The following is a 26625-nucleotide window of genomic DNA, read 5'->3' on the forward strand; positions in this document are numbered from 1 at the left end:
GATCCCAATCTCTCCCCCCTCGTCCCGAGTAGGCTGGTGGCAGCACCGCCCCCGCCCGCGTGGTACAACATTCTAGCCCCGCCCACAGCTGGTGTCCCTGGCGCTCGGGGGCAGGCAGGGTCTACCCCACCCCCTGCCGCTCTTCTCCGCGCGCCGCGACGTGCGTTGTGCGCCTGCTCGGTGGGCGGGCGGGCGGCCGGGGCCGGGGATGGCGGCTGTTTTGGAGCTGCTGCTGCGGGAGGAGGTGGCGCCCGGCGCAGTGGTGCAGTGGCTCGAGCACGGCCCCAGCCACCGCCCAGCCGAGGTAACGCGCAGCCCGGCAGCGTTGTGTGACGCCGCTCCGCCCTCAGCCTAACAGCGCGAGGCCGGGGCCTGCTGCAGCCCGGACTCCTCGGCCCGCCGCGCCAGGAGTCCTTGTGGCGGCGGTGGCTGGAGACTGGCGTCTTAGGCTGCAGCCTAACTGCCCCGTGGTGGCCTCTGGGCCATGCGCCCAGCCCGCCGGGGCGCCGCTCGCCTGAGCACGGGGGGCTGTTCCCGGGGGCTGCCGGGCTCCCTGCACACTCGGGCCCGCGTGAGTCCAGGCGTGCCGGGCGCAGCATCTCTGGAGGGGAGGGAACCTCGTGTCCTGCTCAGTACTGATCTGAGGGAGTCCGGGCAGCCAAGGAGCCAAGGCGGGGACCGGGGCTCTCCAGGCGTAGGGCAACGCATGAAGTTGGCACCCTGTGTGCTGCGCCCTGGCGGTGGCCAGTGCTTACAGGGGCAGGAGGAAAATAACGCGGGAGGAGCAGCGGCGCTGGTAAAGAAGCGCTTGGGGCGTGTCCTTCCTCAGCAGCCCAGCCCCAGTAATGCCTGTATAAATAAAGTGCCAGCTGGGTGTGATCCCCTGCGCTGTCCCCATCCCCCCGCTTTCAGCGCTGCCCGCAGTTTCCGTGAGCTGTATTACGAGAAGGGTAGCTAAACTTACGTCTCACGTTAATAAGGTACAGCTTTTTATTTCTGGCAGTTTGCCAGGCCTGGTGTGACCCACAGAGTTGCTTGATTATTGTTTTGGTTTGTAGCCACTGAGGAAGGCTTGGCCGAGTGAGAGCTGAGGAAGAAGTCCAGATAGACTCAGCCTGAGCTACAGAGCCAAGTGTATTACAGAACCCTCACACCGTTCTCTTGTATTCCTGAAATGTGGCTGTCCCTGTAATTTATGAGCTCCATCTGCTAGTTTTGCAGCAAGCTGTTATCAAATGCTATTTTAAAGGCACATTCTATTAACATCTTCTCATCAACCTGATAAGCTAAGTGAGATCTAGCCTGGTTATTACTTGAATAGGAGACTTCCAAAGAAATTCAGAATTTCAGAATGCTTCAGGAAAAGAGTGGCAATTTAGTACTCTGAGTTAGTACTGACTGATTGCTGCAGTGGAGTGCTGTGCTGCTGTCCGTGCTGTCTCTTGCATGAGATGTAAAACACTTTATTAAAACCCCTTGGCATTTTTCATAAGTTAGAGGTGGTAAACACTATCTTTACCAAAGGCCACCTCAGGTAATTGCACTATTTCTTCTAGCTTCCTTTCTAAAACTGTTGTATAGCATTGGTGCTGAGCAGGTGCCACTTTCTAATGCAACAGTTACTGTGAATCAAGGAGCTGAATTGATAATAATTGTTAAATACATTTACGTTTGTGATGTATTTAGAATCTTTTTGGGAATAAAAGTACTGTATAAATGTAGTTTAATTATGTGATTGTAAATAAAAGCCACCATGGGAGAAAAATCTATATCCTGTGGAAAAGAAGTCAAATCAAAAGATGATCACTGCAGTTTTGAAATAAAAATTAAAGCAAAGGGAAAGAGATAAAATTGAGATATATTATGAAGTCATTGTTGGTGCAGCTTTGCCAGCTAGAAGAATATTGCTTAAAAGGGAGACTAGAGGTCTAGTGAGAAGGCACTGGCCTGGGAATCAGGAGACTTGGATTATATCCCTGGTTCTCCCACTGCCTTTCTGTGTCTCCTTGTATGTGTAGAGTTCCTAGCATTGAGTCTTGGTTGGGGCTTCTCAGTTCTGTTGTAATACAAATAATAAACGTTGGTTGTGCATGATTGTGTTTTTGGGATTGTATTTGAAAACAGGCTTTGCACTCTATAGCATTTTCTGCTTAAGGACGCCAGTGTGCTTTACAAATATTAACTAACCCTCACAGCTATCTCACTCATTAAGACACTACCCCTGTGAGGTAGACAAGTAATAATCCCATTTTCTTAGATGTTAATGCCAGAAGAGAGTATTCAATCATTTCGTCTGACCTCCTGTGTAACACAGACCTTAGAATTTTACCCAGTTGCTCTTGCATTGTGAGTCCATTTTACAGCTGGGAAACCTGATGGTCTGACAAGGTAACTGTCTTGGTGAAGGGCGCAGTCCTAGGATACATCAGGTGTGGTATTTCTAGCAGAGATAGGGAAGTGTTAGTATCCTTATACAAGGCACTGGTGACACCTCATCTGGAATACTGTGTGTAATTCTAGTCTCCCATATTTAAGAGAGATGAATTCAGACTAGAACAGATGCAGAGAAGGGGTTCTAGGATGATCAGAGGAAGGGAAAACCTACCTTACGAGAAGAGTCTCGAGGAGCTTGGCTTTTTTAGTCTAACCAAATAAGAACGGCCATAGTGGGTCAGACCAATGGTCCATCTAGCCCAGTATCCTGTCTGCCGACCGTGGCCAATGCCAGGTGCCCCAGAGGGAGTGAAACTAACAGATAATGATCAAGTGATCTCTCTCCTGCCATCCATCCCCACCCTCTGACAAACAGAGGCTAGGGACATCATTCCTTACCCATCGTGGCTAATAGCCATTAGTAGACTTAACCTCCATTAATTTATCCAGTTCTCTTTTAAATATTGTTATAGTCCTAGCCTTCACAACCTCCTCAGGCAAGGAGTTCCACAAATTGATGTGCACTGTGTGAAGAACTTCCTTTTATTTGTTTTAAACCTGCTCATTAATTTCATTTGGTTGCCTCTAGTTCTTATGTTATGGGAATAAGTAAATAACTTTTCCTTATCTACTTTCTCCACATCACTCATGATTTTATACACCTCTATCATATTCCCCCCCTTAGTCTCCTCTTTGCCAAGCTGAAAAGCTCTAGCCTCTTTAATCTCTCCTCATATGGGATCTGTTCCAACCTCTTAATCATTTTAGTTGCCCTTCTCTAAACCTTTTCTATTGCCAGTATATCTTTTTTGAGATGAGGAAACTGCATTTGGGAGAGGGATAGCTCAGTGGTTTGAGCATTGGCCTGCTAAACCTAGGGTTGTGAGCCCAATCCTTGAGGGGACCACTTAGGGATCTGGGGCAAAATCAGTACTTGGTCCTGCTAGTGAAGGCAGGGGGCTGAATTCAATGACCCTTCAGGCTCCCTTCCAGTTCTAGGAGATAGGTATAGCTCCATTATAAAATATTTAAAAAAACAAAACAAAACTGTATGCAGTATTCAAGATGTGGGCATACCATCACTTTATATAAGGGCAATAATATATTCTCAGTCTTATTCTCTATCCCCTTTTTAATGATTCCTAACATCCTGTTTGCTTTTTTGACTGCCTCTGCACACTGCGTGGACATCTTCAGAGAACTATCCACGATGACTCTTTTTCCTGATTTGTTGTAGCTAAATTAGCCCCCATCATATTGTATGTATAGTTGGCGTTATTTTTTCCAATGTGCATTACTTTACATTTATCCACATTAAATTTCATTTGCCATTTTGTTGTCCAGTCACTTAGTTTTGTGAGATCTTTTGAGACGTCTTCACAACGCCTCTTTAGTGTCCATAATGTTTCGAGCGATTTAGTATATCTGCAAATTTGCCACCTCACTTTACCCCTTTCTCCAGATATTAATGAAATAGTGAATAGACTTGGTCCTAGGACGACCCTTTGGGGAACACACTAGTTACCCCTCTCCAGTCTGAATTTACCATTTATTCCTACCTTTGTTCCCTGTTCTTGTTACCAGTTCTCAGCATGAAAGGACCTTCCTTTTTATCCCATAACAACTTAATTTACATAAGAGCCTTTGGTGAGGGACCTTGTCAAAGGCTTTCTGGAAATCTAAGTACACTATGTCCACTGGATCCCTCTTGTCTACATTTGTTGACCCCTTCAGAGAACTCTAATAGATTATTAAGACATAATTTGCCTTTACAGAAACCAAGTTGACTTTTGTCCAATGAAGGCTGAGAAGAGATATGATTGCTCTCTGTACATAAATCAGAGGGATAAATACCAGGGAGGGTGAGGAGTTAAGTGCCAGTGTTGACCCAAGAACAAATGGGTATAAGCTGGCCATCCACAAGTTTAGGCTTGAAATTAGATGAAGCACAGGTGTGGACTTTGTGATTTCCCTGGGGAGTGCTGAACACCCTCTGCGCCCCCCCCCCCCCTTTACCCCTGACCCCACTCCACCTCTTCCCGCACCCCAGCCTGCCTCTTCCCGCCCTGTTCCACCCCACCTTTGCCCCTCCTCCTCCACCCCCTAGTGCCTCCTGTATGGTGCTGAACAGCTGATCACTGATGGGTGAGAGGCACTGTGGAGGAGGGGTATGAGCTGATCAACAAGGCTGCCAGTGGACGCTGAGCACCTGCTCTTTTTTTCTGCGGATGTTCCAGCCCCAGAGCACGCACAGAGTCGGCACCTATGAAATGAAATGAAAGAGGAGTGAAGTTCTGAAGCAGCCTTCCGAGGGAGGAGAGGGTATAAAAACCTAACTGGCTTCAAGACTGAGCATAAATTTATGGTGGAGGGGATGGGATGATTAGACTGCCTACAATGGCATGTGGCCCATCTGCGACTGCTAGTAACAAATATCCCCATTATCCAGCGATGGGACACTAGATGGAGAGGACTCTTGGTTGCTGGATAGAATTCTTTTGCAGATGTCTGGCTGGCAAGTCTTGCTGATACACTCAGGGTTCAACTGACCGTCATATTTGGAGTTGGGAAGGAATTTTTCCCTAGCTCAGATTGACAGAGACCCTGATGGGTTTTTGCCTGCCTCTGCAGCATGAGGCATGGGCACTTGCTGGTTTGAACTAGAGCAAATGGTGGATTCTCTGTAACTTGAAGTCTTTAAATGATTACTTAAGAACATCAGTAACTAAGCCAGAGGTTATGGATCTATTAGGGGAGTGAGTGGTGAGGTTCTGTCTCTTATGGTGTACGGGAGATCAGAGTACACGATCACAATGGATGCTTCTGGCCTTAATGTCTGAGTCTAAGGGCATTTAGCAAGTCTGTATCAGAGCTGATAAAATCCAGGTCTGTTTTGTGCTCTAATTAGTAGAGATATTTTTGGAAAACAATGAACAGTGGAAAAGCAGAGAGAGACTTTGCAGATTTTTCTTACTTGAGCGGAAAACTGAAATTCATTTGCATTCTCAGCCAAGTCTCCCAGCATGTGCTTCTTGAAGGGGCACATATATGAAGCAAAGGAAGATAGTGGTTCCGCTACCTCCTCTCTCAAGAAAAAGCTCCATAAAAATAAAGTACTTGCTGTCTTCTGAAATTCCTGCTTTCCATTTCACCAGGGTCTCACTTAGGGAAATAAAGCTTTTCCTCTTTGGATAGGGCCTAAGAGAGGAGAATGACAATGTGGTTGCCAGGTCTCAGTACAAAAAAGAATTAGTATCCAAGAGAGTTCTTCTGGCAGTGTGTCTAACTTTGCCTAGTTCTGTTGTGAGGAAAACAGAAATGTGATGCACTGAAAGAGCAGAGTGACTTTTTTTACACTGCATACAAAATTTTAAAGTATTATAATAATTTTTAAAAACCAATGGTAGAATTCTCAGATAATTTACATATGTTACCCTTTTAAGGATTATGTTCCCATGAAGATTTAAAATATATTAATGTTGCATTTTTATTTAGCTTTCTTGAATATTAGTTTTGTGCATCATAAAAGTTGTAGCATACTATATTTGGAGCTCTGTGATCTCATAAGTGAATAATATGACTTTATTAAAATGAAGTAAGAGCTTTTCTCTTTTGTTGTGTCCTGCACGTGAGGATATCAAAGCGTTATACAAACAATCATTTATTTTTGGAGCACCCTCTGAGAAAGTAGACGGTATTAGTAGGAAACCGGAGCACAGAGAACCTGCAGGTTTAATAAATTGTCCTCTAATTTTGTTTGCCTCAATTTTTGGCACCCTACTTGAAACATTTTAAAGGGGTCTGATTTTGAGGTTCTAATCACCCACAGCTCTCAATGACAAGGTGCAGTGGTGAGTGCTAAGCATTTCTGTCAGACAGGCCCCAATTGTTTCCAGCTGGGCAGCCAAAATTAGTGGCTGCTTTTGAAAATTTGGGCCTGAGGAATAATAGTCAGACTTGGGAATTCTGTGGAACCAAGAACTCCTGAATCTGTTCCTTGCTGTAACTACTAGAGACACTCCCTCAGCTTAAGTGTTAGAATCCATGATGAGGATGAATTTGTGCCCAGTATTTGAGAGAGAGAAAAACAGATTGGAGTAAGTCCACGGGTATCTTTATTAATATTTTGTTCTCTTTCCTTGCAGGAGAACCATGTCCATGACAAGCTGGTACCTCATAGTTTGCTTCAGAAAGACTTTGTGCCTTTCCTGTTGAATTTTTTAAGGGAACAGACTAGTCAGATCTTGACCAATGGGCCCTCTACCCCTGCTAAAACCCCAAATTCTAAGGTCCTGAGGAGCTCAGCTAGCCATGGGAGCCAAAAGACAGGGTCAGAAAGGAGGGCAGGCAACTCAGCAGGATCATGCAGCAGCCGAATGCAACTCTTTTCCCAGATGACCCCAGCTAGCTCCTATACCCCAGATGCTAGTTTTCCCTCCTCTGCTGCATCATGTGGCTCTTCTGCCTTTACTGGGTCAATCTTATCTGGCCCCAGCAGTGATTTCCCCAACACCAGCCCAAGCTTTGGTTGCAGCCCTGTGTTCAACCACAGCGAGAAACGTTCATCTCAGAAGGCCAATTTGGGCAGCTTCCTTATGCCCACACCAGATGTCCTGCCAGTGAGGCGAGGGAGAAGAAAAGGCAACAATTCTGCCAATGCCGCTGGCCAGCAAGTGGCTCGGGACATAGGGCGAAGCCTCACTGAAGAGGAGGATGGGAAGGGTGACAGCGCATCGTTGAGTGGCGGGAGGAGGAAACGGAGTGAGGTGGGTCCTACCTCAGCTAATTCCCCACCTGATCAGCTGAACCTCAACAACTTGGAGGAGTTCCCACCAATGAGTGCTGCTTCTGGCTTGACAAAGTAAGAGCAAGTCTTCCTTGTTGCACTCTTTATTTTTCTGATCGTGCTGGCAGCATTGAGTACTGCAGGTTATTTATTGGGAGCAGCTGACATTGTTATCTCACAGGTAATAATGTATAGGTGGTCTTATACCATCTCAGTTATAAAGGTTTTGTAATAGATTGCAGATTGGGGGCTGTTGCTATGCTGTGCAGCCTATGTTTCTCAACTTAGCATGCTTCCCCCTCCCCAGTATCCTTCTGAAGCTCCTCTAGGGGCTCATCTTCATTAGGAAATCTTACCATTAAACACAGTTGTGAAGAGTTGAGACAGTGGTAATGTGATGCTCAGCACACCTTTGTCCTCATTTGCCATGACCAGTGAATCACAGTCAGTCAGCATTAACTTGACTCTTTACAGTTGTATTTAAACATGATAGGGCTTATCCTCAGTATGAAATCCTAGGTGGCTCCTCTACTTTGCTGCAGCTGTCTGGAACAGCTGCCAGGATGGCAAATAGGCATTCTGAGACTGCTGGTGGCAACAGCATTGGCAGGTGAGGCATCGTATGTCTCTGGCTCTGTGGTGGCGGTTAGAGGGAAGTGGATCCCTTGTGGTAATGGGCTGGGTGGATGGATGGCATGTGGGTTCTGTTTGGCTCTTGAAGTGCATGAGTTTCCCCTGAATGCCAATGATCTCTTCTAGCTGGGCTGGCTAGCGGTGCAGCTCTTCCTGGTGGTACAAGCTGTTGGTCCTTTCTCTCTCTCTATTTTTAATAAAAGCTAAGATTCACTGCTAGGTCTCAATAAAGGAGAAATCAGGACCTTTAAGGTCTCTCATGTTTACCACCTAAAATCACTTTCGAAAATTTAGGTCATGGCTATCTGTGAAAATCTGAAAGATGTGTGATTCTGAAAGGCCTCTTCAGATCAAGGCAGGGGCTTCTCTAGCTAGACTTAGCTGAACGTAATGTAAGTCTGGCCCACTAATCTTAGCCACCTTACTCTTCTTCCCTTTAGTAGACCTCAAAGTACATAGGTTCAGAATTCCAAACAGTTGCTACAGTAGCTGATGCACAGCTCTCCGTACCACAGTGTAGACTACCAGAATTCTTTTCCTGTGAGTCAGTGCTCTCTCTCTCTGTGAGGGGTGGGATAGGGAGTATCTGCTCTCTTTCAAGGAGCTATAGTTACAGTTGAATCAGTATGTAGCAATTCCTCTTAGACCCGGTCCATCTACACCTCTTCCCTCACACCCACACCCAAAAGTAACCACCTTGCAGGGAGAGTCAAGCTTCTGCTGCCTGGTCTGTGCAGTTCTAACGTCAGTTAATTGAGGTGATTTTAGAGCTAGTTAGAACTCTTGGTTCTCCTGAGAAATAGGATCCCACATGGAGGATGGGGATTTAAAGATGGGAAATCCTTATGATGCTCTGTTAGATGGCTTTGGCCTGCAGGATATGATGCATTTCCATCACAAGCAGTAAGTTTCAAGCTCTGGAGAGTGTGACTGATGTGAAAAGTGTGAGGAGACCGGTCAAATATAAGTCTGGAAGTAACAGTATAAGTAGTCTTTTGAGGTCCCTAGCAGCTAACATTGTAGCAGGCAGCAGATTCATTGGGAAAAGAGATGTCAGTTTTAGAACACTGATTTTTATCATAATTTCTACATTTCATTTAAAATGACATATTACTGTTCTATGGAGCCTTTTCCCCAAGAATCTCATAGCACTTTACAAATCTTATGCCTCGCATCACCCTCGTGAGGTGGGTAAGCAATATTATATGAATAGGTAAACTGAGGTGCAGAGAAATTAGGATTTGTCCAGGTTACAAAGCAGGGTGGTGGCAGAGGCAAAAAAAGAAATCTGGGAGTCCTGACTTCCAGTGACGCTCTTTGGTTGCTATGTCATGCTTTCATGAACATTTTGGAACTATGTGATGAACTGATGAGCAGCCAGAACTTGGTATATCCTAGGTTAGCAGTCTTACAATGTAGGACAAGTGGATAGATAAGTTGAGTAGTATTCATTTTTCATCCGTTTTCCCCCATAGTGATCATAGTTACTTTTAAGTCACAGCAGTGGAGTAGCAGGAAATAAGTTTTACTTCATCAGGATCATTGAAGTCTATATTTGTAGGATATACCCACTCTTTGTCTCCTGACTGGGGTAAAATCTGCCACCCTGCCAGATGCGATTACAGTTGCACTGTATCTTGATTCTCTCCTTATCAATTTTACACTGGCATCAAAATGCTCTGAAAGAGTTTGATGGATTTGACGGCTATTTTCTCTCTTGATGATCCGTTTATGCTTCATTTAAGAGGAAGCCTCTCTTAAATTGTTGCAGCAAAAGCAAGCCATCAAGACGAATCAACCCAACTCCAGTGAGTTCTGAGCGCTCCCACTCAAAACCTAAGATGTGTTTTACTTCCACGCCAGTCAGCCAGTCTCCAGCTGCTCGGTTTCCATCTGGGACCAGTCTTGAGACCTTTGCTGCCATCCAGAAAGGGAATGTTACCTCCATAACAGGGAGCAGCCTTCAAGAGGAGAGGGAGATGCTGAAGAAAGAACGGTACAGTATGAACAGGGGTGGGAACATATCTGCAGGGATTCATACCTCTCCCTTTATTAGGACATTGCCAATAAGAAGTTGTAAATTAACAGAAAATATCCAGACCAGATACTAGTTGTTTAATCAAAAATTGACCTAAAAGCAGATGAGATGAAAATGAACCTGGTATCAGACTAACAAGTTTTCAGATTTTCAGCCTCACTCTTCACTTAAAGGTGTGCTTCTACTCTGCAAAGTGACTCTGGCATCATATTGGTCCTGAATTTATTTTATTTCAGTTGTTCCTTATTGCATTAATGCAAAGTTCTGTGGGTCAGACTGCACCCTCAAACATACCTATGTAACACCATTGTCTTCAGATGATGCTCTGTTTTACCTATGCAAACCTACTGAAAGCTAATAGGGTGCGCAGAGGTGTAATGCAGTGCCTATCAGCCCATTTTAGGAAAGGGAAAGCTATAGGACAGAGAGGTTGAGTGACTTGCTTAGGATCACACTCTGAGCCACAGCAGATTTAGAATTCGAACTCAGTTCTCTTGAATTCCAGTTTTCTGTGCCTTAACCACAATCTTTTGTCATTGGGCGGAAATTGGGTATTGGGTTATTTAACCCATCTCCTGTATGGAACTGCATTAGATTCTATAAATGTTGTGATCAGTTCTTGTAGGAATCCCAGCAAACCATACAGTGAAGAAGAAGAAATCTTCCTGTGTTGAATGTGGTGTGTGTCATCTTCAGTTCCTCTGTAAGTCATTGACTTTGAATTTCAGATGCAAGTTGCTGCACCAGACATCATCTCCTGCAGGCCTGTCTCTGGATCCCAGTACACCTACCAAGCCTAATTACAGTTGGAATGGAAGCCTCACTACTGATAGTCAGGTAGTGACCTGTGCAGATCTCAGTAAAGTTTCCTGCAAGAAACAGCTGGAACTGCTAGCTCAGCTCTATTCAACTTGTATAGCAGGTAAAGAACTGGGAGTAGTGAGATGACCGTAGTGTGGAATATCTTCTTTAAATACTTACTATTTCCAGAGTGCACGGATGACTTCATACAAGTGAGTGCTGCCTGGAAAAATAAACAGAAACCTCCATCCTACTCAAAAGAGTATATCTATCCCTTACTGGACAGAAACCTAGAAAACGAGATGGGCCCTACACAATTCCCTGAACCCCTCAGGAGACTCAAACTGCATTGGCCCAACTGGAAAAGTAAATACCAGAGGCCAGGACTCTTCCCTGACCATGCTTATGAGGTTGAAGTGGTTTATAAGCTGTTTTAAACTGTTACCCATGGTTTAACTGTTGGAGGAAAGGAGGTAAAATGCTTTCTATAATGCACCTACCCAAATGCACATGGCTGTGTATGAGCATTGTTGAGTCCTGTATGGATCAGCTGAGACTGTAAGCTTGAGATTTGATTATCCTTACTGTTATCTTGATTTATTAACATAGACTAATGCTGAGTATCTAACCATTTTATCTTACTTCCTCTTTCAGAAAATCTGGTTCCAAATATTTTCCTGGAGCTCTTCTTTGTCCTGCAGCTGCTAACGTCCAAGGGAACAACTTCTTCGGAAGATGGTGAGAATGACCTGGAATTCAATCAAGAATGTAAAGGTCAGCAATGCTCTTGAATGGAGATTAGATTGTTCCTAGGCCTGGTAATGGGATACAGAGCATATCACCTCTCATTCAAGCGGTTCAAATCCAGCTTCAGGGATTTAGTGACCAAAAGTCATTACACTGAAGACTTCTGAGGCCTGCATTAAGTTGAGTTAGCATATCTCAGTGAGTGGTATGGAATATGGCATTCAGTGGTATGGAATATGAACAAATAAAGAACCCTAAAAGCTTAGTTACTACAAAAAGACCAGTGTCTATCCTTGATCTTGTATAACCCTCCTGTTGATATGAGGGGATGTTCCACTATGGAGTTAAGGTGGTATGTAGCCCACAGCTTATAGACCAGGCCACCAAATTAGTTTGACATTTGGAATGAATGGTTGTTTTATAATCTAGTAGGCTATTGAAAACCAGGTTATGGTAGCTCATTGCTATTGTCTAAGAACTCCATATTTACCTGCTAAAACAAATTTTCAGAGAGAAGAGTGATTCACCAGATTTCCTCCTCCCATCATTTCCTTCAAACGCAGAAATACTGTTGAACTCGTTGTAAGTTTAAGGTCTAATTCTGCCTAGGGACACATGTGCAGTTCCCATCAGTGGGAACTGTACACATTTTTTTGGCAGATTTGGACCTTACGCTAAGTTAGTCAGCATCTTGATTTTTGGGTAAGGTATGCAAAGAGTGACTTCTAGCTGAGAATAGCTCCTGTTATCTGTTAGGAAAAGGCTCCATTTTTGGCTGCTGTTATTGTTCTGTCACCTACAGATCTGGAGGACCCCAGTTGGTCTTGACTTTGGTAGCACAGTGCACCCCAGCCACTGTCTGGAGGAGTCTAATAATTGGTTGTATTTGCTCAGTGTTTTGGCCCACAGTTGGCAGTCTGTGGACATAGTGCTGCCAATGTATTCATCCTCTTCCAAATCAGTTTGAATTGATTGTTTCGTCAAGGAGGGGATGAGTAGAATCCCATTGAAGCTGTCTCAGGAGTCCACATCTGTTTTGTACGGGCTCACTCCTGTAAGCCTTGTGCATGTCTAACTCCCATTGACATCAGTGGAAATTCCATTACTTGTAAGATTGACCCTTAAGAGAGAAACAGCCTCTTGTCCAAGGCTGAGATTTAAGGCGTTAACATGACCTGATCTAGTTGATTGCCCACTACTAACTAGAAAAGGTGGATAATTTTGTCCAACAAGAATGCTGGTAGTTCTACCGATTAAAATAACAGCCAAATTGGGTCAGAACATGGTCCATGTAGCCCAGTATCCTGTCTTCCAACTGTGGCCAATGCCAGGTTCTTCAGCTGATCCATCCCCTGTTGCCCATTCCCATCTTCCGGCGAACAGAGGCTAGAGACACTTCAGAGTATGGTTTTGCATCCCTGTCCATCCTGACGAATAGTCATTGATGGACCTATCCTCCATGAACATATCTAGTTCTTTTTTGAACCCTGTTATAGTCTTGGCCTTCAGAACATCCTCTGGCAAAGAGTTCCACAGGTTGACTATGCGTTGTATGAAGAAATACTTCCTTTTGTTCGTTTTAAACCTACTGCCTATTAATTTCATTTAGTGACCCCTAATTCTTGTGTTATGTAAAAGAGTAAATAACACTTCCTTATTTACTTTCTGCATACCAGTCATGATTTTATAGACCTCTATCATATCCCCCCTTTAGTTGTCTCTTTTCAAAGCTGAAAAGTCGCAGTTTTATTAATCTCTTCTCATATGGAAGCCGTTTCATACCCCTAATAATTTTTGTTGCCTTTTTCTGTACCTTTTCCAATTCCAGTTATCTTTTTTGAGATGAGGTGACCAAATCTGCACAGAATAATGGCAATCAAATATCAGGCTTCAGAGCAGGCTCCAGATAATTCCCTCAGAGATCAGGAAGAATCCTCCCCCTCATGCAACATTGCACAATTGGCCAACTATGTTAGAATGGGGTGTTTTGCCTTCATGTTACATGTCAGGTAATGGTTACTGATGGAAGGAGGCTGCTGATCTTGATGGACCAATGATGTGACTGGGTTTGGTAATTCCTGCATCCCTCTCAATTAATTGCATTAGATTTTTCTATTTAGCTTCTGAATTTTCCACCAATTGTTGTTAAATGCGGTTTTGTTTTCAGATGCAGTAGAGCGACAGCATTTTCAAAACGTACACAACTGTGTTTATTTTGCTGTGCAGGTCTTGGATTGTCAGTTTGAGTAAGTTGAACCTTTCTCTTTCTTTGGATGTAGGTGAGTTGTGTGACAGGGCGAGAGAGCATGCGTCTGGATTTCACTGAAGTCATTTTAGGGGCATGGTCTTGAGTAATTTGTGCAAAGTCATGCACTGAGTTAATGACTCAATTGAATTAGAAAACTAGGACCTTTCTTTGTGGTGACCTCTGCATCATTTTGCGTCAGTATAAGTGTCCCACAGGGAAATGGTGGGCTATGAGGTAACACATCCAAAATGCAGTTGGAATTTGGTGTAACTGGTGTTTTGCTTCGGATGCCACCAGAACAGGAAAAACTCAGTGGACTTTTTCCTCCATGTCACCTCCGTGCGACTATAGCATTTGCAGTGTGTCCTGTTGATGCCAGTAGGATCCAGATTCCAGGTGGCTAGTGGTTAAACCTGCATGTTTTTTGTAAGATAAATGTACACTTTATTTAGATTTGCTCTCTGTGTTGTGTTCCGTGTCTGTTCTCTTTGCAGAATTATTTCTTATTTAGAAAGGGGGACATTGAAACTTTTGGCTGAGAATGAGCGGATTGCATCCTTTTCCCCTGGCTTGCATGCGAGGCTTATGAAAGCTTATGAAAGCAGCACAGCCAAGGTAAAATATGAATAGTCCTTAGAAAGTTGAATGTATGAAATTCCAAGGGGTTGCCAGTAATATGCTTGCCTATCTCTCCCTTGCCACAGTGAGTTTGATGGTTCTGATATCAAATCCTGTTCATCCTGCTTTGGAGCTTCATTTTTCAATTTACTGGGAGACTATGTTAAAACCACCCTTTCCTGTCCAGACTGAGCCTGTGCATTGCTAGGGCCAATGACCTGTAGCTGGGAATTCCTTTAACTTGTATTCCAATTACAGTGAAATCCTGACTCCATTGAAGTCTGTGGCCAAACTCCCAGTGAATTCAGTGGGGCCAGGATTTCACTCTTACCCTTTTCCCTGTGGTGAGTCTGGAGGTAGGAAGGATGACCTAATGGATATGGCATTGGGTTCTGACTCAGGAGGCTTGGGTTCATTTCACAGCTCAGCTACAAACTTCCTGTGTTGTTTTGTGCAAAACACTTAATCTACTCTGCCTCAGACCCCAGTCGGTTCTAAAAAAATTAGAATATGGAGTTGTACTTCCCTGCCTGAAAGCAGTGTTGTGGGGATAAAATCCACTGATTGCAAAATGCTCATGTGATGAGGACCGTATAGATAGAGGTAGCAGCTGTGATGAAGCTGTTTTACTGATTGAAGGGATTCTCTCTCTTTCAGAAGAGGGGAGGAGAGATGATGACATAGGAATCGCCAGCTATTACTCTCACCTTCTCAGAATCCCTGTGTTGAGCTGACACACATTAAATGATTGCACAGGGCTCTTTCTCCAGGGCATGCGCCTGCTAGTTCTGTTTTCCTGGTCTCAGGAGAGTTCCTCAAAAGCGATGGGAGATGCCCCCTTACCATCCTACTGAGTGACTGTGTCTGTGCCTTTTCTGCACTAGTGCTGACCAGCAGTCACTCATTAGTGGTTAGGAAATGGTTAGTGTCTGAACAGCTTGACTCTGGTATATCTCAGTTCACGTTCATTTCTTTTTACCCTTCCAACTGTTAGGCTGTATGTCAAATCAGAGAATTACGTTATACTAATGGACTCTTATATGTTCAATAGGTATCCCTCCTGCTGCCTTCATCTGTCCAGTCCGTTTCTTTCCAGCCGGAAACAGACAATCGTTCTAACTTTCCAAGTGACAGGGCTTTTCATATATTTAAGAAGCAAAGGTAAATGTCCTCCAGTTTTAGTGTGTGGGGGGTATGTTCTATCCATGGTTGTGAACAACTGGATTACATAACATCCAGCTATACTGCATATATACAGCATAGAGAGGATAGACTTAGGGATGTTTTGCTCTAAAAACACAGGCCTTTGCTATTTACAGGGAGTAAGGACTTAATCTCTTTAAACAATGGAAGCCTAAATTCTGCAGAAGTTGTTGACATGAAAGTGCAGCACAATGCAGTGCTGGTTCAGCTCAGCCTTTGGAGCTACTCCTTCTGTCTCTTTTCTATTTTGTGGTGGGAGAGTAGGGGAGCGTCTCCTCTCAACTTGTTCTCTTTTTCTTGTAGAAGTAATTTCATGTGGTTCCTATTCTCTTTGCTTCATTGAGGGATCCACCACACAGGTTCATCTGCTTATCTGACCCTTACTCTGTCTAATAATGGGATGGGTGTTTTTGTCGTTATGCCTGAGCTCAGGCAGAGCACTTGTCAGTGGTGAGCTGCAGATTGAAACTAATAATCTCAGTAGTGATGGTCACTGCTGCAAAATGGTAGGATATATGAGGCTTTGGAGATGTGACTTTTATTCAGTTTGGAGTGTATTCAGTTAGGGAATATCTTCTGAACTGTTGGCTGGGCATCAGTTGCTATTGGTTCAGATGCTGAAGGCCGAGGACTTGACATGTTTGCATCTTTTGTTCAATAGGGACATCTTTTATGAATTGCTGCGTGAGTGGGAGGATAACCATGAAAAACCAGGCTGGGACTTTGAAAGAGTTCTGGGCAACAGGATCAGGTAGGAGATTGGTGCTGCAGCTCTGGGTTGCTAATAGGAAATCCAGTAAAAACTTATTTCTGTCCCTGAAGCCGGTAGATGCACAGAAGGCACAGAGCTAATTATAAAGATGATGTTGCTTTACAGTCTCATGTTTTGGAGCAGAATAGACTCATAGACTTTAAGTTCAGAAGGGACCATTGTGATCAACTAGTCTTACTGATCTCCTGCACGTGGCAGGTAACAGAACTTCACCCACCCACTTCTGAAATAGACCTCTAACCTCTAGCTGAGTTACTGAAGTCCTCAAATCATGGCTTAAAGACTTCAAGTTACAGAGAATTCACCATTTACACCTTCATGGGGAAAGGAGTCACTTGCTGCAGAGGAAGGCAACACCCCTCCCACCCCTGCCCCAGGGCCTATGCCAATCTGACCCAGGGGGAAATTGCTTCCCAGCCCCAAATATAGCGATCAGTTAGACCCTGAGCATGTAGGCAAGACCCACAACCAGACACCAGGGAAAGAATTCTCTGTAATAACTCAGAGTCCTCCCCATCTAGTTTCCCATCCCCAGCCATTGGGGATTAAATCTTTGCCTAATTTTGAGCCTAAACTTGTTGGATGGCCAGTTTATATTCATTGTTCTTGTGTCTGCACTGGCACTTAACTTAAATAACTCCTCTCCCTCCCTGGTATTTATCCCTCTGACGGATATATAGAGAACAATCATATCTCCCCTCAGCCTTCTTTTTGTTAGGCTAAACAAGCCAAACTCTTTGAGTCTCCTCTCAAAAGGTAGGTTTTCCCTTTCTCTGATTATCGTAGTAGCCCTTCTTTGCATCTCTTCCCGTTTGAATTCATCTTTCTTAAACATGGGAGAAAGGAACTGCACACAGTACTCCAATGAGGTCTCACAAGAGCCTTGTATAATGATACTGACACTTCCCTGCCTCTACTGGAAATACCTCTCCTGATTCATCCTAGGACTGCATTCGCCTTTTTCACACCACATCACACTGTCATAGGCATCCAGTGACCAACTAATACACCCAGGTCTTTCTCCTCCTCTGTTGCTTCTAACTGATAAGTCCCCATCTTACAGCAAAAATTGTTGTTGTTAGTCCCTAAATGTATGACTTTGCAGTATTAAATTTCATTCCATTTCTATTACTCCATTTTACAAGGTCATCCAGATCTTCTGGTATGATATTCTGATCCTCCTCTGTATTGGCAACACCTCCCAACTTTGTATCATCTGCAAATTTTGTTAGTGCACACTCATTTTTTGTGCCAACATCAGTAATAAAACTGTTAAATAAGATTGGTCCCAAGACTGATCCCTGAGGAACTCCACTAGTAACATCCCTCCAGCCTCATGGTTCACTATTCAATATGACACTTTGTAGTCTCCCCTTTAACCAGTTCCATATCCACGTTTCAGTTCCCATATTAAGCCCCATTGTCTCTGATTTAACTAATAATTTCCCATCTGGAACTGTATCAGATGTTATACTGAAATCCAGGTAGATTAGATCTACTGCATTTCCTTTTTCTGAAAAATCAGTTATCTTCTCGAAGGAGGTCAGGTTGGTCTGGCATCATCCATTTTTTGTAAAACCGTGTTGTATTTTATCCCGATTACTGTGCACCTCTATGTCCTTAACTATTTTCTCTTTCAAAATTTGTTCCAAGACCTTGCATACATTTGAGGGCAAACTAAGAGACCTGTAGATTCTTGGATTGCTTTTTTTCTCTTTCTTAAAAATAGGAACTATATTAGCAATTCTCCAGTCGTAGGGTATGACCCTTGAGTTTACAAATTCATCAAACATCCTTGCTATTGGGTTTGCAATTTCATGTGTCGCCACTTTTAATATTCTTGGCTAGAGATTATCTGGGACCCTTGATTTAGTCCCATTAAGTTGTTTGAGTTTGACTTCCACCTCGGATGTGGTAATTTCTACCTCCATATCTTGTTGCCATTAGTCACCCTGCCACTATCTCTAAACTTTTCATTAACCTCATTAAAAACTGAGGCAAATATTTGTTAGGTGTTGGGCCATGCCTAGATAATCTTTAATCTCCACCCCATCTTCAGTGTTTAGCTGTCCCACTTCTTCTTTCCTTGTTTTCTTATGACATTGGAAGGCATTGGTTTTTAAAGAAATCACATTGTGCTTCTGCTATAGCTGTATGTAGACTCTGTTTTGACTGGCTCTTTATGGTTTTAGCAGTTTGTTTTGTTTCCCAGGGCTATGATGAATCACCTCACAGCAGCCTGTAATCACAGCCACTTTGCCAGGCTCTTTCAGAAACAGCTTATCCAGGTAAATAATTTACTGTATTTTCCAAAAACAGAGCAATTTTGCTAAGCTATAGCAAAATGTAACCTAGTATTTATACATTTGTACACATACTTTTTGCTGTAATTGAACACTTTCCAGAGTGATGGAATTATTTGAGGGGGCTGGGAAAATGGATATCTCCCAGGGATAATTTTATCAGTTCAAATCTGGCACAGATCAGTAGAAAGCTACGCTTATCTAATAACTTTAGAATGGGCTGTGTAAAATAAGTTTGTTCCCACTACAGTTCCTAGTGGACATGTGTCCATACATACCACAATGGACAGACATACCAGGGAATTAATTGATGATGGAGATTGGATTACTTGATCTATTCTACTTTAGAGATGATTTTTCTGTCAGGTTTGTGGCACACTAACAGGGCTGTGTATGGAGCTGTGACTACAAAGGGCTTTGGTCTCGACCGCTGTTCACCTGGCATGTTTTACCAGCAATAAAAATTCACACATTTGGAAATTTTAAAAAAACGGTTAGACTTTGATGTGTATCTGATTCAGACTTGCCCGGTTATGTTTGTTGTGTTTCTCAGTGGAATTAACTGTTGCTGCTGGATCCTGGTCTGGATATGATGGCCCCTGATTTTGGTTTATTTATGCCTGGAAGAAGATTCGATGCTGTCTGACGCATTATTGTTGTTCTGTCTAATTTTTTTGCCTGCTGTTGTTCCAAGTAATGTGTGAGATCACTGTGAGAGAGAGAATTTTCTGCTCGTTTGCTTTGTGTGTAGTCATTTCCATTGTTGATCCTGTAGAGTTGATCAGTTTCCCTTGTTTGGGGGGGGGGGGGGGGGGGGGGGGGCGGGGTCTCCTTTCACACAGCACTAAAGAGAGATCTAAAAAAAAAATAATCTAAACTGCAAAAAATTGTCAGAGAGGCTTGATCAGGTGTAGTACTTGAAACTATTTTCAATGCATACTTTGAGATCAATGTCCCTTTAGGTTGGGATTTTCAAAGGAGACTAAGGGAATTAGGTGTCCAGTTTGCAAGTTGGGCACCCAACTTCCTTAGTCACCGTTGAAAATCCCACCTTTTCAGTGTATTTCTAATCTGAAAAGAGACTGTAAAAATGGCATCTTATTCTGAAAATGTGCTCCCAGTTGTCATCTGCTGACTTTAGTGAGCAAAATAGATTTTACTGCTCTCTACTTCTGTTAGCCTTGCACAACCATCCTAGCTAAGAGACTGGGATCATCAAAAAAGGTGTTAACCAAGTTCCAATTGCAAGGCCAGATTTCTCCCTCAGTTACATCTTTGCATTCCTATTGAAGACCATAGGGTCTCATAGGTGTAACTGAAGACTTAAGTTGAAAATGTTTTGTTTGCAATGAGGTATGAGTGTAACTGACCAGAACTTGGCCTGCTGGACCTGTGTGATATGTGATACTTGAGCAGGAAGCAATCTAACTTGATTCTCAGAGCCCAGGGTGAGTTTACAGGGTTGGCAGTTGTACAATGATTTTCCTTTGTAAACTTGAGTATATTCAGTTAAGAATTATTGAGACACAATAAATGTTAACCTCACCATACTGTATTTTAAGGAGTTTACTTCTCAGTGTGGTGCCAGGATTTAAAGTTGCATCCTTGAGGTGCCTAGGTACCTGATTAGTTCTGAGGGCTTGAAGACCTCTTCCTTTGAGTGCTGAGCTGTAGCTCTCTGTGTGGATGAGTCACTGCAAATAATACTTAAAATCTGTGAAGCACCCGAGAGCCCCACAGAGTCTGGTCCAGGAACATGCAGTAGATGACAGTGAGAAATAGCACAGTCTTAAATAGCCCTGAGCAGTGGGCTAAACCGTGGAAGACTGAACTCTGATTCATGCAGGTTGTACAGTTATCCATGGTGTTTATATTCTCTGTGTAATAGGAAGGCAGGCTGCCCCAGCAGCCTAGGGTCCTAGTGTTAATATGTGGGATCTGGATTCCATTCCTGAGACCAGTAGGCTGGGAGGGTAGCATGTGTCGGCCTTGTACGCTTTTCCATATGTTCTCCTCTCCCTTGATTGGCTGAAGGAAGTAGCATTCATAGACTCTATAGGGAGCCACGTTCAGTTCCTTGCATTGGATAGAAAGCTCCTACACCAAAAGTCTTTTTATGGGGCAGAGTGTGGGTGGGGCAAGATAAAAGAAAATCTTATAAATTTCCCATCTCCCTCCTTTTTCCCCCTTCTGAAGATGTGTAAAGGTCCTATTGGTGGTGGCACAAGTTGGGGAGATACCCCAGACCAGGATGTCCTTAATATGCTGGGTTCCGATAACCTGAGCCGGCTGAAGAGGCTACAGGAGAGATTTGTCGTTCCTCAGAGCATCAGAGGGCCCTGCCCGCCCCCTACCTTCCCAGGGTGCCAGCAGTTCTTCAGGGACTTCATTCTCAGTGCAGGAAGGTTAGCTGCATATCACTGCTTATGCCTCGGCTAAGTTTGGATGGTTGTTGGCTAATACCACTGGCTTGTGCTGCAGTTGGGGAGTCAACTCAGAAACTGGTCTTGGAACTCCAGCTCTTTGGGACAGTGGAGCCCAAGTGGGGACGTTTTCAAACTCTGAAGAAGGTTGCCGTTTGCACTGTCCATTAAGTACTCCTGGCTGGTGTAGTTACCAAGTTGCTCTTGTATCCATTGGAACAATCCATCTTCCTCTCCTAACAGCTACATCAGGCTAGTTCCTAGTTAGCTTACTACAGAATCAAACTGAATGCCTTGCCAGAGCGGGTCATGGTGCCCTAATACCATGAGGTGATGCAGCAGCGAACAGCAGGAGCTGTGCACAGCTGAAGTGTTCCTTACAGGGTGGTGGTCAGTGCCCTGCAGTGGAGTTCGAGGCTGTTCTGTGGTTAGCCTTTCATGTTCCACAGCATAGATTCTGATCTCCTTTAGATGGCACCTGAAATGAGTTTAGGGACCTCACAGTCTCCTCTATAAATGTTTAGCCGCAGCATTAGAACCAGCAGCAGTTGGAGAATAAGGGGAGTCTCTCTTCCAGAGAGGCCCAAGATTAGAATGGAAAAGGTGGTTAGTCAATGTTGAAGCTGGTTAGTGCACTGACAGGGCTGTGTGGCAAGACTTGTATGGAGTCTGCCCAGGCTCTGTCTGGCTGTCAAACAGTGCTATTCTTGGCCACACTTTGCACTTGGAGTTCCTCCCTTAAATGAGTTAATGTTTTGTATTGGCCATCCCCAACTTCTGTGATTAAGGCTTAAATGTTAGTTGAGATTCCACTGCTATTTTCAGTATGACTTTTCATCTTTTGCTGAAGCTACCAGTTCAACCAACACCTGATGGATAGCCTGTGTCTAAAGATACTCGAGCTGGATGGCCTTACTTTGGTAGAGCATGAACCTAGTGATGGGGAGGCAGATATGGATGAACAGGTAAGTAATATTTTCCAGACACCTACTAAGAACTTGTTCATTGGATCATTCCAAGAGCTGGTTCATGATGAGGGTTTCCTAGTTGCTACAGTGATATAAATAATAATAATATGTTTGGAAGTTAAGAAATTCTCCACTAAGGTTCCAGTAGCCACTTTAACTCCACCTCTGTATCCTGCTACCATTTACATGTGCTCAGTTATGGTTACCACAGTAGCTGTGCAAGCTATGGTGCCTTTCGGTGTTTAGCAACTCTTAAAATGTGGTTCTACTCTGAGAAGGGTCAAGTTTTGTGTTTTAAAAGACGTCTTAGCAGTTCTATTCACTGTGTGTTGAGTCTGATGGTCTGATTGCAGTACAAATAAAGTAACTTTTAACTTTAAAAAAAAAAATCTTGTTAACCCTGTGGAGCTAACATACCTATGTTTGTAAGGCTAACTGTGCAATCCCATTGTTCTCAGATTTTGCCTAGTTATACCTGTGCAACTCCACTAAAATCCTTAGGGTTGCACAGATGTAACAGAGGGCAGAATATGGCCTGCACGATCTTTGATGATCATGTTGCACAAGCCACAAATTTAGTTTAGCTGAGATCCCAGGGTGTGTTTGTGGTGCCGACAGCTTCTAAGATGAGCAAACAGTCTGGAGTCACTGAGACAGAACACATGTAGGACCCCAGGCTGCCATCTTCACTAAGTCACTTTTCAGAATGAAACTGCTCTCTAAATTCTCAGAGATCTGCAGCTGGTACTCAGCTGATGTTGGCTTTGTGCTGATTGCTCTTGCTTCTTTGCCAGAGATGGAGGAGTGCAGGAATATCAGGTTAAGATTAGTAATATGGAAGTATGACTGTTTGAGCAGCTTCTTGTTTTCTTTTCTTTTTTTTAAGAAAAAGATTTTGGATTCATTTGTTGCTTATGGCAATAGTGGGACTATCGCTTGAGTAGCCAGTGCAACAGTGAAGAAAAGAGCTGTGTACAGCCATTTATGTATGTAATTTAAATGTGCCCATCACCACAATATCTAGTTATATTTATATTGATGAAATGTACTCCACTGGTTTCTCTGGAGGAGGAGCCAGGTCTCTACTTGCACTCAGTTCTAAGCTGCTTTTGTAGGTCTAAGTGGCATGCCCCCGGAGCATGTTTCTGGGGATGTATTGCAATGTGATTCAGGGAATGCCTGCTGGAAGAGGTGAGACTTTGAAGGCTGGAAGAAGTGGGCTCAGGTTCATCTCTTGTAGCAGTGAGTTTCACAGCTGAGAGTTGTCTGCTGAAAACGCACTTAAACTGAAATCTGGACTCTGTTAGTGGAAGCATTTTTGTGGAACCCAGCTACCATGAAGAAAAGTAGAGAGACATGAGGTCACATAGCTCAGCCTCTGTCCATGGAGGGCTTTGAAGAGAAGGGCCAGATCCTGTAAACTCCCCCCTTAGAACTCTTACCAGTGCACTTGATTGCTGAACTCCTCTTTTGAAGGAGACTTGAATATTGCAGAGTGCCCTTCTCTGTGTTTTAGGGGAAAGAGTTTTTTGGAGAGTGGAGGGGAGGATGAAGCTGTGAGGCATTTCCCATGCATGAAGAGGACAACTCTGGTAGATAACTGCTTCCCAGTTTGGTGTGGTGGTGTCCCTGACCAGTTTTCCTTCTCTCCATTTCAGGATGAAAAAAAGCGTTTCACTGCAGCCCTTATGACTCTCCGACTCCTGGCAAAGTTTCTAGGATTTCTTGTTTTCCTGCCATACCAAACAGTGGAACCACCAAGCAGAGACTTGCAGGAGTCTGCAGTGACATTAAGGAACCAAGTAAGTAACCTGCTAGAGAACCAGCCTGTGCTTTTGCTTGGCAAGTAAGTTTCATTTGCCCCAGGTGAGGCAGATATTTCTCTGCTGCCTCTGGCAGCAGCATTTTATGAGGTGGAACAGACTTCAAAATGACATTCCACACTGTCCTGTGTCCTGTTGGGTGAAGAAGAGCGTATGAGATAGGGAAGAGGGAAGTGTTAGTAAGTGGTGCAGCGTTGAACTTCTTGATGATGCTGTTGAAGCATGGCCATTGTATCAAAGACCTGAATACACTGGAAAGACTTCCTTTGCATTGTGTCAGGTTCTACTGCCAGAAACACTTTCAGGAGTGTCTCAGGTCTCTGCTAAATACTTCCACTAATATGTCAAACCAGATGAAAATTGCCTTTTGTTGTCTGTAAGAATTGAACCCAGATCTCCTGATACCGGGTCAGGGTTCTAGCCAGAAGACCATCTTCTCAAAGCTACAGTGGGATCTCCGTTAGCTATTACTAGCTGGATATTTAATTTTATATAGATCTCCAGTGACTGGAAGTTACAGATATAAATACTAGCCATTTTGTTACCACTTTAATTGTACAAAGAGTTAAATCATGGAAAGAAAAAGCATAAGGTAGATGTGGATTTTTCTTTTTGAAGTAAGTGTGAAAAGTTAGCCTCAAACTACTTTAAGTTGACTTACTCTGTGTTGCCCATCAAGACCCTGCCTGTACTGGATGTATTGAAGCTCCTGAGACAATCTGTCTTGAACCGACGTACTATCCTTACCGTTCCTTGGATTGTGGAGTTTCTTTCCCTTGTGGACCATTTTGCTCCATTCCTTGACTACTACGGGAGGGTGTTTTCCCTCCTACTGCAGCTGTACAGGTGAGAAACTGAGCAAGGATGCCTGCGCTTGCTTGAAAACATTTCTTTGCAATGATAATCACATCCCACTCTTCTTCCAAAATGGTGGCTGTAAGGCTGCATGCTGGCTCTCAGGTGGGACCATTATAAAAATCATTTAATTCTTCTATCCCTGTTACAGCTGTAAAACACTTGTTATACTGTATTAAGAGGAGTCCATCCCAAGCTTTGGGAACTTTTGAGTCTTGATTAAAATACAGAGTTTGACCAAATATATACAACTTCCCATGTGTTTGCAAGCAGTGTGCAGCTGCAAAATATAAACTTAAGTCCTTCCACAAAGTTCCCCATTGCCCAAATATTCTCAATTCTTCTTCCCTCCATAAAAAACAGTGCAAAGAAATGGGATTTGTAGCATGTCCTAAGGTCACCAAACCGTGGCTTCTGCAGACCAAATGTACAATGCACTTTATACCACCACCCACCCACACCTACTCACTCACGCATGCACAGGCTACGACACCTTCTCTGCTCAAAAGAGCCCGAGATTTAGGGTCAACAAGGCAGGGAACAGGTCAAGGAAATGGAGAACATGGAGACAAGTTACAGTATAGTGAGAATATATATCTTTTTCTTATTAATGCAACCGAAGTTTAATGGTCTCTTCTACTGCCCTTTCTCCACTGCAGGTGCCTGGTTCTTTCTGAAGATAAGGAGATGAGTTTCCTAAACAAGCTACTGATACTTGCCGTGCTGGGCTGGCTTTTTCAGGTACAGAAGCGAGAAATGTAAAGGGCTGGAGGAAAAGTGTGATAGAAGTTAATAGAAAACAATTGAAAATGAGATAAATAAAGTGAGATAAAATAAACACGAGATCCTTTCTGTAGAGAGTTGAACAGTCCTGTATAATTCCCTAGTTTATTTCTATAGATCTCATCTTCATTAAATCATATAGCACTTTTCTTCAAAAGCAAAGGGCTTTGTCTGTTGCAAGTGCACACATTAGTTCCCACTGAAATTGGAAATTGTCTTGCACTGCAAAGGCAATGTGCTGAATGCTGTGGGGAGGTGGCAGTGCTTTGCATTAATCAACAGAGAGCTTGTCCAGCTGATTAAGAAATGGCATTGATGAGACTCCAAAGGGAGACCCATTCTGTACTCAGCTGGGAGAATGGTGACTGTTTTAATGGGGATGAGAGACCTCTGAAGTTTGGTGAGAGATATGAAAGATCCCCTGTGGGAAGTTGGGATATGTGAAATGTAGGGTAATAAACTCTTCGTTTATAGAAAGAAGCTACCTGTGTCGTGGTGGGTCTAGCGACCCTATGGAAGATTGAGTGGCAGGATATATTTTTTTGGAACACATTGAAAGACTCCCAGCCCTTAGCTGAGACTGTATTTCACTCACTGACTGCTGGTGCATGGCAACTATTGAGGGTTTGTGTTCCAGGTCCCCTCGGTCCCAGAGGAGTTGTTCTTCACCAGGGAAGTCAAACAGGATGGGTTGATGAGGGACACTATGACATCTGCTCAGGCTTTGGTAAGTTTGTGTAACAGTACCTGCTTTAATATTTGCTGCTGATTGACTGAGGCATGGGTGACCTGCAGGCCAAGTGCAGCCTCCGGATTTCAACAATGTGTTTAGTGGCTTATCTTCAGTGCAAATGTGTTGACGCTGTAGGCTCCAGCATGCAATGCTTCAACTTGTCTGACTGGTCAGATTGCATTGTATGCTGAGACTTGTAGTCTCCATGGGCTGGACTTCAATATTAAAAACACAGGCAGCTGCAGTCTGATTGTTTTATGCAAAGTACCCCTCAGGGCTTTTGGTAAACTGCCAGTATGACTCTAAACTGGAGAAAGCGTGGACAGTAGGAACTGGGGGTGCTTTGCCAAAAAGATGAGGCCTTGCTAGGGCACACAAGCATGTTTGTTTATTTACAGACTCTGATCTATTGTTGATAGACTATCCACAGTGCAGTGTCTGTGTGAGAGTTACAGCCT

General features: G+C 43.7%; 1 protein-coding gene across 10 annotated transcripts in view; it reads left to right on the forward strand.

The window, feature by feature from the left end:
- The first annotated feature begins 141 nt into the window (after positions 1 to 141).
- The window catches only part of CDAN1 (codanin 1), a 95903-nt gene continuing 69419 nt past the window's right edge, over positions 142 to 26625 (forward strand). For 7 of the 10 annotated variants that reach the window (XR_012655792.1, XR_012655793.1, XR_012655795.1 and 4 more), the window contains exons 1-16: positions 142 to 304; positions 6579 to 7294; positions 9624 to 9848; positions 10619 to 10812; positions 11346 to 11465; positions 13606 to 13684; positions 14181 to 14301; positions 15356 to 15465; positions 16169 to 16258; positions 18492 to 18567; positions 20779 to 20987; positions 21856 to 21970; positions 23632 to 23775; positions 24476 to 24642; positions 25311 to 25392; positions 26072 to 26161. Coding sequence is in view for 5 of the 10 variants with exons in the window: in XM_032781500.2 (XP_032637391.1) it covers positions 209 to 304; positions 6579 to 7294; positions 9624 to 9848; positions 10619 to 10812; positions 11346 to 11465; positions 13606 to 13684; positions 14181 to 14301; positions 15356 to 15465; positions 16169 to 16258; positions 18492 to 18567; positions 20779 to 20987; positions 21856 to 21970; positions 23632 to 23775; positions 24476 to 24642; positions 25311 to 25392; positions 26072 to 26161 (2634 nt within the window). In the remaining 5 variants the exon portion in view is untranslated. Of the gene's footprint in view, positions 305 to 6578; positions 7295 to 7738; positions 7830 to 9623; positions 9849 to 10618; positions 10813 to 11345; positions 11466 to 13605; positions 13685 to 14180; positions 14302 to 15355; positions 15466 to 16168; positions 16259 to 18491; positions 18568 to 20778; positions 20988 to 21855; positions 21971 to 23631; positions 23776 to 24475; positions 24643 to 25310; positions 25393 to 26071; positions 26162 to 26625 lie in introns of those variants that run through there. The other 3 variants (XM_032781501.2, XM_032781503.1, XM_075065447.1) reach the window with 3 other exon arrangements.

Source organism: Chelonoidis abingdonii, chromosome 4, assembly GCF_003597395.2.
Source record: "Chelonoidis abingdonii isolate Lonesome George chromosome 4, CheloAbing_2.0, whole genome shotgun sequence".
Lineage (NCBI taxonomy): Eukaryota > Metazoa > Chordata > Testudines > Testudinidae > Chelonoidis > Chelonoidis abingdonii.